General features: G+C 46.8%; 1 protein-coding gene across 1 annotated transcript in view; it reads left to right on the top strand.

Annotated features, from left to right (window-relative positions):
• The window catches only part of LOC121872942 (serine protease filzig-like), a 78619-nt gene that overhangs the window by 23309 nt on the left and 38495 nt on the right, over positions 1–16815 (top strand). The window contains exon 5 of the mRNA XM_042376083.1: positions 1–124. This exon is cut by the window's left edge and continues 41 nt beyond it. Coding sequence (XP_042232017.1) covers positions 1–124 — 124 coding nt within the window. The remainder of the gene's footprint in view (positions 125–16815) is intronic.

Here is a 16815-nt window from a genome sequence, read left to right as displayed (position 1 = left end):
GGCAGGTATCAAGTGTGTGCGGTAGATGGCACTACGGGCGCCTGTATGACCAACACGGACTGTGAACGTGAGAGAGGACGGTTCGTTGGCTACTGTGGCGGTACTGATGACTACTGCTGTGTGGGTACGTTGCTGTGGGTGTGTGTGTGTGTGCAGATGAGGTGAGTGACGTTAATGAGTGTGTGTGTGTGTGTGTGTGTGTGTGCATGCGTGTGTAGGCCTATAATCTGTAAGGCCTATGAGGAGTGGGACTTGCCACGTGAACGTCCCACTTAAAAGTAATTTGCTTGTAGTTATTTAGAGTCCCGCTGTGATCAGCACGATGTCGGAGACTGTAGATAATTGATGTCTACTTTGGTTTTACGTTTTCCATAAAAATGAAGTATACAATACACTTGTCTGGTTGTACAAACCATGTATTATACAGGATCCATTTACAGCTGTACAGAGAAATAGGTTGGCCCCATGATCTAGTACTGAAGTGGTCCCAGTGTTAGATACTCTAGAATTGAGGTGGTACTGTGTGTGGGGTCCAGCAATAGACTAACTCAAGCCGAGCGGCAGTCATGCCCGGGGAAGTGTAATTCACACAGGCACTGCTAGAGTGATGCATGAGTCAAGCTTCTAGAAGTTTCTCCAAGGAGGAAATAGTCACCTCCTTGGTATGTACTACCGACCACCAGTCAGCCGTGTTGATGTTACGTTTTACAAATAACCTGTTGGAAATGATCTCGTTGACCCATGAATCATTCTTAACTGACGGTGCCACTATCTATATGCATTAATTATCTAACTATATCAAATACTTGACTCATTGCAAGTGTGAAGCAACGTATCCAATTACCAAAAATGAGCAATCAAGTCAGTGTTCAAAGAATTACCTACTTACTCAGAGGAGGGTTGCGTCATACTGCAACACTCAGAGTCGTCATAACACTCAGCCTGTCAGTACGACTAAGGTCGGCTGCTATGTTTTACGCCAAGTGATATAACCTATGAACAACCTCTAACCTCTACAGGTCATTGAATAATCAATGTTCATGATTATACATCCATGGTCGTAAGTTATTAATTACTTACTCTAAATTATACTGGCTACATGTGGGTGTGTGTGTGTGTATGTGTGTGTGGGGGGGCTGGTGGTACTGTGTATGTAATAATAATAATAATAATAATAATTAACGGTTTATTGAAAGAGCTTGGCAGCCAGAAGGCTGAAAATATACAGTTACATATTTGGGGAATGGGTTACGAATTACAAATAATATACAAGTAACATAAGTGACACAAATAAGACATATAATAACTAGATGGGGAAAAGCTCAAACTACAGTTCATTTCAACATAGTGACAGTGTAAGGAGCAGTGTTTACTGGGAGTGAATACACTGATTTATTACAAGTTATTGATAATTTTTACAATGGTTGGGACTGGGCTGTTCTTATAGCGATCAGTTCGTGCACGTATGGGCTGGATGCGGTTGTGGTGTCGAACAGCAATTCTCGGACAAGGGATCTCAGGTGGTAGTAGGGGCCGGTGTCGGGGATGGTGTAGAAGCTTCTTACCAAATTTGCAGATGAGGTCGTGGTGATGGTCAGTGAGAGTCGAAAGGGTCAGTGTGTTGAGCGCTTCTTGATATGTGGAGTAGGAAGGGGAGAGAATAATCTTGCATGCCCTCTTTTGCACTTTTTCTAGGTGTTTACGTTGTGTGGCATTTAGGGAGGAAGACCAGGTGGGGGAGGCATAGGTGAGCTTGGGAAGTATGAATGTTGTGTAAACACTGAGGAGCTCGGTGCAGGAACTCCGAGGGACTTGAGTCGGCGGAGGAGGTGGGAGACGGAAACTGGAGGATTTGACAACTTCACTGACGTGTGGTTTCCAATTTAGTTTGTTGTCTATGGTGACGCCGAGGAGCTTCGTGGAATCTACAACCTGGAGTGTGTTCGGACCTAGTAATGGAAGGAGGTGGGACAATGTCGGAGGAGAGGTTGATGTGCATAACCATGGTCTTGGTATGGTTGATGGTGACATGGTTGTTGGTGGCCCAGTTTTGGAGACTGTTCAATAAATCCTGAAGGGCGGTATAGTTGGGAGCAGAATTGTTGACGCTGATCCCAATGGTGGAGTCGTCGACATATTTCCAGCGAGCAGGGGTTTCTCTTAGGGCATCATTGATGAGCATAAGGAAGCAGAGTGGTCCCATCTTGGTGCCTTGGGGGACGCCACAGGTGAGTGACTGAAAGGTGGAGACAGCCCCTCGGAAGCGTACAGCTTGGCGTCGGTCACTGAGGAAGTCTGTAAGCCATGGTATAAGACTTCTCCGAAGCCCGAGGTCAATAGCTTTGTTGATGATTATATTGTGGTCGACTAGGTCGTGAACGCTTTAGTGAAATCAATGAAGGCGACAGCTACAGACGTTTTTCGTTTCTCGAGATGGCGGTATATGTAATCGAGAAAGCTGACAGACAGTGAGTGGTGGAGGAAGTTTTCATGTTGCCAAATTGCTGAGGGTCTACGATTCCTGCAATATCAGCATAAGCCCAGTCGAACACAAAACTTTCACAGATTAGGCTGGGTATTGGGGTGATTGCAATAGGTCGTAGCTGATTTAAGGATTGTGGGCTGGTTGACTTGGGCACTGGTGATACATAAGAGGTCTTCCAGTCAGCTGGGCATCTGGCTTGACTGAGAGAAGCATTGATGATGGAGCAGAGGGGTTTAGCAAGTTCCGGGGAGAACTCCTTGGAGAGTTTCATTGGTAAGTCAATGGGGGTGGTAGAGCGTTTTAATTTTAGTTTGTCCAGGCGCTTTGCTACGTCAAATTCTTCTACTAAGTCAGTGGGAAGGGGGGCTGGTAGGTAAGCAGGGAGAGTGGTTGTGGCAAGCCGTGGGAGCGTCTGGCATATAGTAGCGAAATGGTTATTTGTTTGCTCAGCTGCGTCAACATTAGTGAGATGGCTAAGGAAGGGGAGGGGGTGTGTCTTATTGTTTAGTCCACAGAGTTCTTTAAGCTTACCATACCATTGACTGATGTTGGTCTGCTTCAGGTGTTGTAATTTGGTTGGGTAGTGGGACTTCTTTGCAGTGCGTATTTCGCGGATGACTCGGTTGCGAAGTGACCTGTAGCGGATGTGGTCATTGAGATGAAAGGCTCTGTCTCTCTGTTGCATAAGTCTTTTGATCCGAGGTGTGATCCAAGGCAAGTCAGCTGGGTGAGATCTGACGGACTTCTCGGGGAAGAAGTGGTGGTGAGCTTCCGTGGTGGTGTTGGTATAATTTATCCATTTGGTTTCCACGTCATCCACGCTAAGTACTTCAGTCCAGGGATGGTGAACTATCCACTGCCCGAAGAGGCGCTCTGCAGAGTCAGTAATCGGCCTGTAGGTCTTGATGTAGGGTCTCTGTACTTGAGTGGGAGTGGCAGCTGGGGACCAGAGCACTGATACGTGTGTGCTACACCAGTTAGGAGGCATTGGTTGAGGTGTGTGTGTGTGTGTGTGTGTGTGGTGGGTACTGTGTATTCAGTGTGTGTGTGTGTGTGTGTGTGTGTGTGTGTGTGTGTGTGTGTGTTCCCACTCACAAGGTGGTGTAATGCGTCTAGTGTGGCAGCATTATGTTAGTGTTAAGGTGCAAGCACTGCTTGCTTCCTCTTGCTTTCAGCTACTGCTGCTGGTTAGACCTCGTGGTGAGTAAGGAAGCAGCCTTGCATAAGTCTTCCCTTGCCAGTATGCAGCCTCTTCACCATCAGGCTAGACCAGCAGGCGATCTCGGAGCAGCAGTGGGACCCAGAGGGATGGCGCATTGGCCCACCGGCATGAGGTCACGCCTTTGCAAATTAACCCTGGTCGGTATAGGTCTACGGGAGTAAACTCCAAACGAAAAATCTGCGGAGAAGCCTCACATCAGGCAGACATGATTACAGAGCTCCAGTAAGACCCCAACGGCGGAATAAGTGGAAGAGGTGACCAATATGGGAACCCAAGGACTACACTAGCGATGAAGGCAATGCAAGATGGACAGGCTACCAGCAGTCCATTGTACCTCTCCCTTAATCTAGTCATTGCAGCTACCTGCACCACTGGATCAGGAAAAGGGAGAGCCAATATGTTTTTTTTTTTTTACGGGGATTAGTCCACCCGGGCACAGGTCACTGACCCACATCGGGGACTGGGGGGCGAAAATGTAATAATTATTCATAGTAAATAAAATTTATGGTAAAAATAAAATAAAATAATAATTTTAACAACAATAATAATAACACTGTAGTAATAATAATATTAATAATAATAAAGAACTACAAAGAAATACAAAACTGAAAAAAAAATCAATAGTGAGAAACGCTATATGTATGTTGTGCTGTCAAGTAAGAGAAACAATTGAAACCTATAATTGTGAGTAAATGAGGCAGAAAGTCAGATCAGCAACCTGGGATTTGGTCACAATTTTTGTGATGCCATTTGGCAGCAGGGTCTACCATTAGACAACACGTTATGCTTCCAATATCTTCCCAGGCGGTAGTACCTCCCTATTTGGTAGCTGCCTACTACCTCACCACATAAATCAACTCACTCGCAGTAATCAACCAGCTCATCATACCTTTAATCATCATCAAAACCCCTAAACCCCCAGAAGTCCTATGGTGACGGAGGAGTGGCGACGGGAACAGGCAGAGATGACTGCATGGAGTCTCTGCACATGGGCGGCAAAGATATGATGGTCATTTATGCACTGGGATCTAGGTAGCAGTACAATCCGGTCCTGTCTGTGCGACTGAGCATCCCTTTCCAGGAACTACTCTGCTCACCCGCATGAGGAGAGATCTAGAAAAGGTGCCCTAAAAATGGCTTGCAAAAAAAAAAAAAAAAAAAAAATATATACCAATGAGCGCTTCGTGAAGCTCTAAGTTCTACTGAATCACCCACGTCATGCCTTCTTCTTCAGAGGATGATATCAAGGAGACATTTTACGCCGACCTTGACAGAGTGCTAACCTTTATCCTCATAGAAGATTAGGTTGTGCTCCTAGGTGACTTCAATGCCAAAGTTGGCAGAGACGCTGACATATGGCAGGGAACTATAGGGAGAAACGAAGTGGGCAAGTATAATCCCAACGGCCTACTCCTCTTCAGCAAGTGTGCTTAATACAACCTCACTATCACCAACACCTTGTTTCGATAGGATGACAAGTTCAAGGGTTCTTGGTAACACCCATGATCCAAACATTGGCATCTCATTGACTACGTCATGGCCAGAGATCGCCGAGATGTCCTCCTCACCCGAGCCAGGCGTGGCTCAGACCACTGTGGTACAGATCATCGGGTCGTCAGAACCAAACCCTCCCATTACGTCGCCCCAAAACGGCAATAGCAACAAGTCTCCAGAAGATGATTTTAACACCAAGCGGCTGAAGGATCAAGTTCCTCCTCCAGGTGGCGATGATAACGCTCTATTATCCCTTTTGATTGGGGATGATAGGCAGTTGTCCACTGACGCGACGTCCCCAGAAGTTGAAGGAACTGTTGCCACAGGATAGACTAGAATTGTGCTCCCCGATTGGTTATGATTGTGTAAGGTGTGCCAAATCGTGCCACCCTGCCATTAAGAAACGCCCAGGCTGGCGTCTCTGCCGTGACATCAGCGAGAGGTATGGCCTCTGCCCACCTAGTAAAGAAATCCACACATGTCAGGAGATACCTATAGCTCCGGGACGGTGGCAAAGGTCCCACGATATCCACGTGGACTGTATGGTAACGTCCTCTAGGTAACGGAAGGTTACCAAGGGGAGAGATCGTGTGCCTCAGGAATTTTGATGCCTGACAATCCACACGCTGTCTCGTCCACTCCCTCGCGTCAAAAGTCGTGTGGTTGAATTTGCCCCGGGGTGCCCGAGGTTATTGAAGTGCTGAAACACTGCCTTACGATAAGGGCCAGGTATGAACACCCTTGGCTACATCACACCAGAACTGAAGGGGTAAACCAGGAAGGCCAAAAGGATGCATGTGAAGAGACGAATCTCCCTGCCAGAGTGGGTTGAGCTCCTCATCTGTACACTGTACTTCTGCGATTTGTTGATAATCAGGAGATGGGTGTTGTGGGAGCACAACGTCGATGCTCCGTGACAGGACATCGACAGGGCCATTCTTCTGACCGCTAATAAGCTTTATATCTAATGTGAACTTTGCAATGTACGACAGCTGTCTGACGACTCATGGAGAGTGGTGATTCGACTGCCGTGTGAAGGCATGTGTGAGGGGTTTGTGATCGGTCAGGATCCGAAATTGACGGCCCTCAAGGAAATGTCGGAAATGACGCACTGCCAGGTACACTGCTAGTAACTCCCTGACGGAGACACTATACCTGAGCTCTTTGGGTTCCAAGTGTCGGGAGAAAAACGCGATGGGGATTATGCCGCCACCAATCTCCTGCTGAAGCACCACACCCACTACGGTAATAGAGGCATCAGTCATCAACACTGTCGATGCTTTCGGTGCGGATGCTCCAGCGGGGTAAGCTGAGCAACCTTTTACTTGACGGCACAGAATGAATGCCCTGTCAGCCTCCGGGGTCCAGGCAAGTACTTTCGTCGAATCTTTAGTAAGCCCTTATATCATGTCGTTAAGTGGACTCAAAACGTCTGCTGCCTGAGGTAGGAAGCAGTGATAATAATTGACCACTCACAAGAACTCCCGTAATTTTTTTGCCGTAGGTGGTCGTGGGAAGTTCACGATGGCGCTGACTTTCTCTGGGAGTGGTCTGAGTCCCTCAGCGGAGACCTATGTCCCAAGAAATCCACCACTTCAGCCCCCAGGACACACTTGGCTGGATGATTCTTAATTTCATAATCCTGCAGGCATTGAAAAAGCTGCCACAGGTGGCACTTGTGTTCCTTGTGATTCGTGGAGCAACTAAAACGTCATCGATTTACACTTGTAACAAATTCCAGATCCCTGAGTGCATGATTCATAAATCGCTGGGATGTCTGAGCAGCGTTCTTCAAACCGAAGGGCATCTTAACAAATTCGAATAGGCCAAATGGTGTAATAATGGCGGTCTTGGGAACATCCTAAGGTGCATCCGGGATATGATGGAATGCTCGAATTAGATCGATCTTTGAGAACACTTACGATCTATGCAGGTTGGAATGAAGTCCTGAATGTGAGGAATCGGGTAACGATCTTGTCTCTTAAGTGTGTTAAAAACCCTGTAGTCACCACAAGCCTGCCAATCACCTGGTGTTTGCTTCGGGACCATATGGAGAGGGGATTCCCAGGGGCTGTCGAACGGCCTGATGGTTCTCTCCCCCAGGAGCTCCCTGAACTCTTCCATCGCCACCTCCATTCGCTCCGGAGGTAGCCGACGGGGACGAGCGAAGACGGGCCCGGCGGGGGCAGTTCAAAAGATATCGAAGTCTTTAAACTGCTTGGAGAACATATGAGCACGGGGGTGGAGGAGACTGCAGTGAGAGCGGGTAAACAAAGTGAAAGATTACAGGGAAATAGTGTTAGGAATGATGACAAAACTACATTAGACAGGGAGTTTAAACCTAAACGCGGTAAAGGGAGGACTCAGAACACGACAAACCTAAATGTATACTATGCAAACAGTAGAAGTATGAGAAACAAAATGGATGATATTAGGGCCTTGGTATGTACCGAAAAAATCGATATAATTGCATTCACTGAAACATGGATCAACCTAGACACACGTGAGTTACCAGTCGAATACCAAATTGCGGGTTACAAACTGTTCCATACCGATAGGCAGACCAGGAAAGGAGGCGGAGTAGCAATCTATGTTAGGGATAATCTGAAGTGTGAAATAAATAAGGAAATAAAAACTGAGCGGAATAGAGAAACAATTTGGATAGAATTAATCGACGGTAGGGAAAAATTAATCACAGGAGTAATATATAGACCTCCCAATCTTGATAGAGTCAAAGAGCGACTTATCTGGGATGAAATGCGCAGGGCTTCCATACACAACAAAGTCTGTATAGTAGGCGACTTTAACCTTGGCCAAATAGATTGGACTGACCTTACAGGTAACTCAGAATCAGAAGATTTTCTCGAGACTATCCAGGACTGTTTTCTAAGTCAACATATAACTGAACCCACACGGGGTAATAATATACTCGATTTAGTTCTGTCAAACAGAGAAAACCTCATTAGCAGGGTCGAGGTAGGGAACGAATTTGCAAACAGCGATCACAAAGAAATTAGATTCCAGTTAGACTTTCAGGGCAGACGTAAGGAAAATTCCACTAAAGTACCAGATTTCAGAAGGGCGAACTTTGACAGTTTAAAGAGGCAGCTGAGAGAGGGGGTGTCGCGCTTGGCCGTGAACCTGTCAGATGACACCGACCTGATAACGAGATCTGAGATTGCCGAGTTCCACGACAATTTAAATAGTGAGTTACTTAATGCACAAAGGCAGAACATACCATACAAAAAACTCAGATCAGACAACAATGACCCTAAATGGATTAATAATTATTTAAGGAACATCATTGGCCAAAGGAAGGCTATAGGTAGAAGGATAAATCGTGGCGAAATTCACCTCCGGGACTATTATAGGGTATTGGCGAGTAGGGTTAAAACCGAGATAAGGAAAGCAAAGAGGAATAATGAGGTAAGGATAGCAAGGGAGGCGAAGACAAACCCCAAAGGATTCTACCAAATGTATCAAACTAAAACACGAGAAACGATTGGACCAATACGGTCAGACACCGGCGAGCTCACTGATAACGACAGAGAAATGAGCAATAATTTGAATAAATATTTTTCAACAGTTTTCACCACCGAAAATTTAAACATGATACCCGAGGCACCGACTCTATTCAGAGATAGTGAAGAAAACAAATTAAGTGAGATAGTAGTGACTAGTAACGATGTTAGTAAGCAAATAGACAAACTAAAGCCTAATAAGTCACCTGGTCCCGATGAGATATTTGCCAGAGTATTAAAGGAATGTAAGGAAGAGCTTAGTATGCCCTTAGCAAAGTTGTTTAACATGTCCTTAAAAACAGGTGTAGTACCAGAATCCTGGAGGATAGCGAATGTAATACCGATTTTCAAGAAGGGGGATAGATCACTATCCTCTAACTACCGCCCAATCAGTTAACATCAATAGTAGGCAAATTACTGGAAGCAATCATCTCAAACTCTATTCGAAATCACCTGGAGAAGCACAGATTGATCAATGATTCCCAGCATGGCTTCACAAGCGGACGCTCTTGCCTAACTAATCTATTAACATTCTTTTCATCAGTTTTCGAATCGGTGGACGAGGGGCACAATTATGATGTGGTATATCTCGACTTTAGCAAAGCCTTCGACAGAGTCCCCCACGAAAGACTATTTAGAAAGGTAGAAGCACATGGCATCAAAGGTGACATCCTTAAATGGATTAGGGCGTCGTTACAGGACAGGAAACAGCGAGTGAGCATTAACGGCACTAAGTCCCATTGGAGCAACGTCACAAGTGGTGTTCCCCAAGGCTCAGTACTTGGACCATTATTATTTATTATATACATAAACGACATAGATATCGGCATAGACAGCAACATAAGTAAATTTGCTGATGACACTAAAATAGGACATGTTATTAAATCTGACGAGGACTCGGCAAAACTACAGGAAGATCTAAACAAATTTTTCGAATGGTCTGAAAAATGGCAGATGAAATTCAACGTCGACAAATGTAAAGTACTCAGTATAGGAGATGTAAACAGGGAAACCAGATACCAGATGAACAACGATGCCATAGAGAAATCCGACTGCGAGAGAGATTTAGGAGTAATGATAAGTAGGAACCTTAAACCAAGTAAACAATGTGTTTTTGCTCGTAACAAGGCTAATAAAGTACTTGGGTTCATACAAAGGAGTGTTAGTTACAAGACTAGCGAGGTCATCGTAAAACTGTATCTTGCTCTTGTGAGACCACACCTGGACTACGCAGTTCAGTTCTGGTCACCGTATTACAGAATGGATATAGAATCCTTGGAAAGAATTCAGAGGAGAATGACAAGACTAATCCCGGGCATTAGGAACCTTGAATATAGAGACAGGCTAAAGCATCTTAATTTGCACTCCCTCGAGAGACGTAGAGCGAGGGGCGACCTGATAGAGGTGTATAAGTGGAAGGCAGGGCTAAACAAAGGGGACATTACAAAGGTACTCAAACTATCCAACCAGGAGCGAACTCGTAACAATGGTTTTAAATTAGATAAATTTAGATTTAGGCGTGAAATCGGTAAATACTGGTTTGGAAACAGAGTAGTGGATGAATGGAACAAGTTACCAAATATCATCATTAACTCGAATACGCTGAATAGCTTCAAACATAGGTTGGATGCTTATATGAGCAATAGGGGTTGGGTGTAAACGGGACTGCCCAATATGGGCCAATAGGCCCGCTGCAGTTTCCTCCATTCTTATGTTCTTATGTTCTTATGTAACGATGTGATGCTGGATGTCATGTCCCGCCCCGGCAGTTGCCGATTCGGGGAAGGTGAGGCCAGGATACTCCAGGAGAAGGCGCTGATACTCTGCAGCAGGGGCCACGTTTGCGATGTCATGGCGCGGCTCAACTGTAGCTACACTAGAGTGGAGTATATCACAACACTCACAACACCTTCATTAAAGTTGTTCTTCTCTGCCGGGGGAACGAACACACGTGAGCCAGGCAACTGGGCCATACCCATTCCAGCCGCTGCAACGGCAGCCACCTGCGCACATCCTTGTTGAAGAAAGTGTTCACATATCCGGTCGGCCGTGGTAAGGAAAGCTTTCCTGTCACCAGTGGGGCTCACGGTACCAAGGGCCACCTGGGCCCCAATAGGCAGCTTGTAGCAGAGAAACTGACTCAATAGGGGCTCCAGCAGGGGAGTGGAACAGCGGGAGTTGATAGTTGTCATGTGCTCCCACAGTGAAGACGGTGTGTCGTCCTCCAGTACCAGGCCCTCCAACTCAGAGAGGTACACCTGATCAGGACACTCTGTTGGAGGCCTCACGACGGCTTCCTGGACCTTGAGGGGTACATCTGTGGGAAGTGCCCAGATAAGAGCGTGGTGCTTCTGACGCTGGGTAAGAGTAGTACCTGTCACAATTGCCTCCACGTGTGTTAACCACCCCTCCAATTCCGGGGTTGAATGATGGTAGTCTGACCTTATCCGCCATGCCTCGTTTATGGTCACTCCGAGGTCACCAATGTGGGATTTTTCCCACTAGATATAAATGACTGGCAGGAGCTAGGTTTGCTTGTACAGGGCACTTTATTAATTGAAAACACTAAAATGACAAGTTAAAAACGGAAAGTACAGTCAACAAAAAATTTTCTGCACCTTTATGGTGTTATACAATCGTACTAAGAATTCTGAACAACACTCATTTGCGCTGGTGATTCCTGTTAATTTCTCTATATTAACTATATGCGATATAAAAATACATCATACTGGTAATACAATGCATCACACAACCAGAAATACCAACCTTACCAAATTAACATGGCCACAGTCAGTGATCGTTGCAGAGGCCATCAGACCAAGGGGTGCAGAACATTTTTGTGCTGACTGTACAGCACACATAAACTTCAATAAAAGTGAGAACAGCAATGTTCATTTAATCAGATAAATCGTAAGAGGCTCGGTGGGGACTTGTCTCCACAGTGCTGGTAGGGAGGTTACCCGTGTCGCCGGCTGTGAGCTGTCTGGTGCCCACCCCATCCTGCGCCAACACCTGAATTCTCCGCCTCACGCATACAGTCTGTGGCGGTGGTTGAAGCGGCCCTTAACTACCGGACCACCATTGCTGCACACAACAGCCATAATAGCACATGCTTTCAGAGAGCAGCTCGAGGAGGGGCTGATAAACAACCCAACAACAAACAACCCAAATTCAAGTACAGAATGGGTATCCTGGACACTGTCGTCACAGAAACCTGAAGAGAGACCCTAGGCCAGATCGAAAGAATACACCAGGACTGGTTTGATGAAATTAACCAGGAAATCAACATACTCGTCGATGGTAAACGTGTTGCTTGAACTGACTGGCAGAACATTCCTCAGTCACGGACCAAAACTGATACCTTCCACAAGAAGACAGCGGTGGCCCAGGGCAAACTTCGCATTCTAAAGAACGAATGGTGGAAAAATAAAGCACGTGAGATGCAAATATTTGCAAATCAACACAAGATGCGCGAATTATTCAATTCCACTAAAACATTTTATGGGCCAATCACCTATGGCGCAGCCCCACTCTGCTCATCTGACGGTAACTCCCTAATTCAAGACAAAGAAGGCATCCTTCAGCGCTGGAAACAGCACTACCATTCGCTGCTCAACCGAAACACCCAGAAGGTCCCTCAACACCCAGAGCTGACCAACCTCAGCTATCCTTCATCCCGTGATAAGGTAGCTACTGCCATTAAGAAGAGATGAAAAATAACAAAGCCACAGGGCCTGATGGAATCCCAACCGAAGTGTATAAAGCAAGACAACCTCTGTTTACCAGCCGTTTCCACTCTCTCTTGGAGAATATATGGGAGAAGGAGGAATACCCTAAGCTCTCAAAGACGTCTTCATCATTATTATTTATAAGAACACGGGAGACCGGTCAGACTGTGGCAACAACCGCGGAACATCGCTGCTGTCCATAGCTGGCAAGATTATCGTCCGAGTCCTCCTAAACAGACTTCTTAAGGAGAAAAATTCCTCCCAGAATCTCGATGTGGCTTTAGTCCATCATGTGTCACAACTGACATGATCTGTGTTGCCCGCCAGATACAGGAAAAGTGCAGGGGTGGACATCCAATACCGGTTGAAGGGCCTCTTCGATATAAGATTACGCCAAGCGGGCGCAAACTGAATGCGACCTACAGGAGATCCCGAACACCTACACGGATACGTACGAACACATCGGCCTTGAGGTGAATGTACATAAGACTCAGATTCTCTTTCAGCCTGTCCCTGGTTCAACTACAACTCCGCAATCCATCCAGGTTCAAGGTATTACACACTTTAATGTTACCCACTTTCAGTACCTTGGCTCCCACCTGTCCACAACCACGGACATCTATGAAGAGATTTAACATCGGATCAGATGTATATCTCAAGCCTTTGGCAGACTCCGTGCCCGTGTCTTCAAGTGAAATGATCTGCAAAGTTGTACGTATATCGAGCAGTGGTCCTCCCCACCATGATGTATGGCACTAACAGGAGGCACCTCAAGGCACTTAAAATCTTTCACCAACGTAGTTTATGTTCCGTCCTCCGAGTTCACTGGTAAGACAAGAGAAAAATGCCAGTATTCTCGATGATACCAACTATAGGAGCATCGAGGCTGCCATTATCCATGAACAATTACGTTGGACTGGCTATGTGACCCGCATGGACGACAGTACACTGCCAGAGCAGCTACTTTACAGTCACCAAATGAATAGTAAACGTAACGCTGGTGGGCAACGGAAAAGGTGACAAATCGACCTCCTCGCATGGGAGATGATCAGTCCACACCGTAACACTTGGAGGAGCCCCACACAAGAAGGTGTCATTGAATTCGAGTTACACCGACTGCATACTGAGGCAGGCAAGCGCCAGCGTCGGAAAGACGCTTGCACCGCCCCTTCCGCACTAGATGTAGCCCTTCACACGTGCAAAATCTGTGGACGAACCTGCCGGTCCGTATAGGCCTCTCGAGTCACCTCAGAGCTCACCATCGAAAGGAGCGAGAATTTCACAGTGTGTCGATGAATATTGGATGTCACCTTGAGCATCGTCGCCGACGGCTTTTCTCATCCCTTATGGCATTAAACGCAAATATTGCATGTGTTCACCGGCGATCTTCAAGTGAGCCTGTGAGTATTTGAATGGACAGCGTCTGTAGTTGCTAAGTGTCAGTGCCAGTGTGTCGATAGGCCTACTTGAGCAGGGGTGGCATCGCGACTCTCGCCCCTCTGGGGCCAAGTGCCTTGCGCTGGCGGTCGCCCCCTGCCCCCCCACCTCAAGTAAAGGCCACTTCATGTAGTGTCGACTGACCAAGTGAGTATATAAAACTAATATTACATCAGTGAGATCATAGAAATAGTGGTTATCTCTGCCAAGGATACATAAACAAGTGTTAGGTGTGACAATTCTTGCTCCCAGTGGATCATTCTGATGTGTGGATTGTCGCCCACATGGGGGGTGCCCGACACAACCGCGCGCGCGCGTATGCCCCTACTACCCGGACACCGCAGGCCAGCCCGTCACCTCTCTGCCCTTTACTTATAATAACCAGTTTCTTCGTCTGTATGGGACCAAAGCAGAGGTCGGAGGAGGAAGTATCTATCGCCCAAGGTGCTGTTCACTATGCCTGGTAACAGACATTGCAGCGTCTGTGCTAGCCAGAACCAAAACTGCACAAATTTTGAATGTGCGAGAAACAATCGACCATGTGTGAATTGCAGAAAGGGTGACCATTGTCGGAACCCATGCCGCAGGGAACCGACACAGGTGGCCACAGTGGATATCGCAGGGACCCAACCGCTCGATGATATCCTAAATGATAGCAGTGAGTCTACTCAACCCGAAAATGTAGTACTAATAAATGCTGCTCCCTCAGTAGCAGACGTCCACGAGGAGAATGACAGACAGCCACCTCAGTGGAATGGAATGTCGATGGAAAATGCAAACATATGGGTTAAAGAAACCTACTCAGAAATTGTCAGGTGGTCGCCCGCTAACCTATTTGAACCACCCAAGTGTGCGGCCACCAAAGAAATGATTCGGGAGATGACTCGCCTCATGACTGATTACACTCATGACCGCTTCCTCGCCCCTTTAGCTCTTCAAATTCTGGCAATAATACCACATCTATTTTGTCAGAGGACACACACAAAGACTAAGCACAAAGAAAATGTGGCAGCAGTGAAGAGAAGATTGGCAATGTGGCAGACTGGTGCCCTTGCTGATCTCCTATGTGAAGCAAGAACACTGCAGGAGAGACTAAAAATTACGGGTGACGGAAAGCAAAACACCGATGACGTGGCAAGAAATTTTGGAAACAAAATGCGTGTGGGAAAAGTGTCTCTGGCGGCAAGATCTCTCACAGAGGAATCCTCCGGTGGGGTTATGCCAATAAACAGAGATACAAGTGATGAAGAAGGTATCAGGTTCGAGGGTGACTATATCCCACCAAACAGGAGAGATGGTGTGGAAAAAGGCACTGAAGACTCGAGGAGGAGCCGGCCCTTCAGGTATGGATGCAAACGGTTGGAGAGTCATCCTCAGCACAAACAAGTTTGGCCCTGTAGCAAGCGATCTCTGCACTGCCATTGCCGTCCTTGCAAGAAAGCTGGCATCCTCTTGCTGCCATCACCTCCAGGCCCTGACGGCCTGCCGCCTCATTCCTCTGGAAAAGAATCCAGGATGTAGGCCTATAGGGGTGGGGGAAGTGCTGAGGCGGATCATCGGAAAATGCATAATGGAGGTGGTAAAGGATGATGTCAGGGCAGCAGCAGGGAATCTACAGTTGTGTGCTGGCCACCAGGCTGGCGGGGAGGCCGCCTTCACGCCATGAGATTGATATTTGAGGAGCGCGAGTGTGAGGCCGTTCTCCTGGTGGGTGCTACAAACGCCTTCAATATACTTAACCACAAGGCTGCACTGCACAACATCAAGATCAAGTGTCCAAGCTTTGCAATGTATGTTGAAAACTCGTATAGGAATCCATCAGACCTCTATATAGTAAACAACAACGCGCTAAGAGGTGATACCATCTTACAGTCAACCGAGGGAACAACACAGGGGGACCCTGTTGCAATGGCAATGTGTGCAATAGGCCTATCAGTGCTCCAACAAGAAATAAAATTTGAAACAACTGGGGTCAAACAAGTGGCGTATGCTGATGACCTTACAGGAGCAGGAAAAGTGGAGGGCATCAAAAAGTGGTGGGACTTGGTAACATCGCGAGGTCCACAAATAGGGTACCACCCAAACGCCAGCCATTCCTTCCTAATCGTGAAGTCAGAACATCATGAACGGGCAATGGAGGTGTTTGGCGGAAGTGAGGTCAAAATAACTAAGGACAGCCAAAGACATCTAGGCGCAGTAATTGGCACTACGGACTTCAAGACCGAATACGTAGCTGGAAAGGTGAATTAGTGGGTTAGTGAAATCCAAGCTCTGTCTGAGATTGCTAACACAGAGCCACAAGCGGCTTTTGCTGCATTCACCCATGGAGTCAAGCATCGTTGGAACTACCTGATGCGTACTATCCCTGATATCGGACCCCTCCTTAACCCCAGCAGAAAGATCACTTCTTGCACTTCCAACAAGACTGGGAGGGATGGGACTAATCAATCCAGAGTTGATAGCAGCCACCGAACATCAAAATTCACTTAAGCTCACGGCAGCCCTCACGGACCACATAATAGCCCAGAACGCAACAGGGGAGGTGGATGCCAGTGAAGTAAACAAGATTCGTAAGTCCATTACGACAGAACGACAGCTCTGCCAAAATGATAAGCTGTAGCAACTGTTGCTGCAGGTACCAGAAAAAAAAAGTAGCTATAGCGCAGGAGGTGGGCGCCTCGAACTGGTTAACTACGTTACCGATAAGGGCAAATGGTTTCAGTCTCAATAAACAAGAATTTACAGATGCCATTGCTCTAAGGTACGGTCGGCCAGTAGAAGGTTTGCCCTCCCAATGCGTGTGTGGCTCTTCCTATGACGCCGTTCAAGCCATGGTGTGCAAGAAAGGGGGCTTCATATGCATGAGGCATGACGAAGTAAGGGACCTCACAGCAAATATGTTGAAGGAAATCTGCCGGGATGTCATGG

The sequence above is a fragment of the Homarus americanus genome, unplaced genomic scaffold (assembly GCF_018991925.1).
Source record: "Homarus americanus isolate GMGI-L3 unplaced genomic scaffold, GMGI_Hamer_2.0 scaffold11022, whole genome shotgun sequence".
Taxonomy (NCBI): domain Eukaryota; kingdom Metazoa; phylum Arthropoda; class Malacostraca; order Decapoda; family Nephropidae; genus Homarus; species Homarus americanus.
This window is presented reverse-complemented; position numbering and strand designations above follow the sequence as displayed.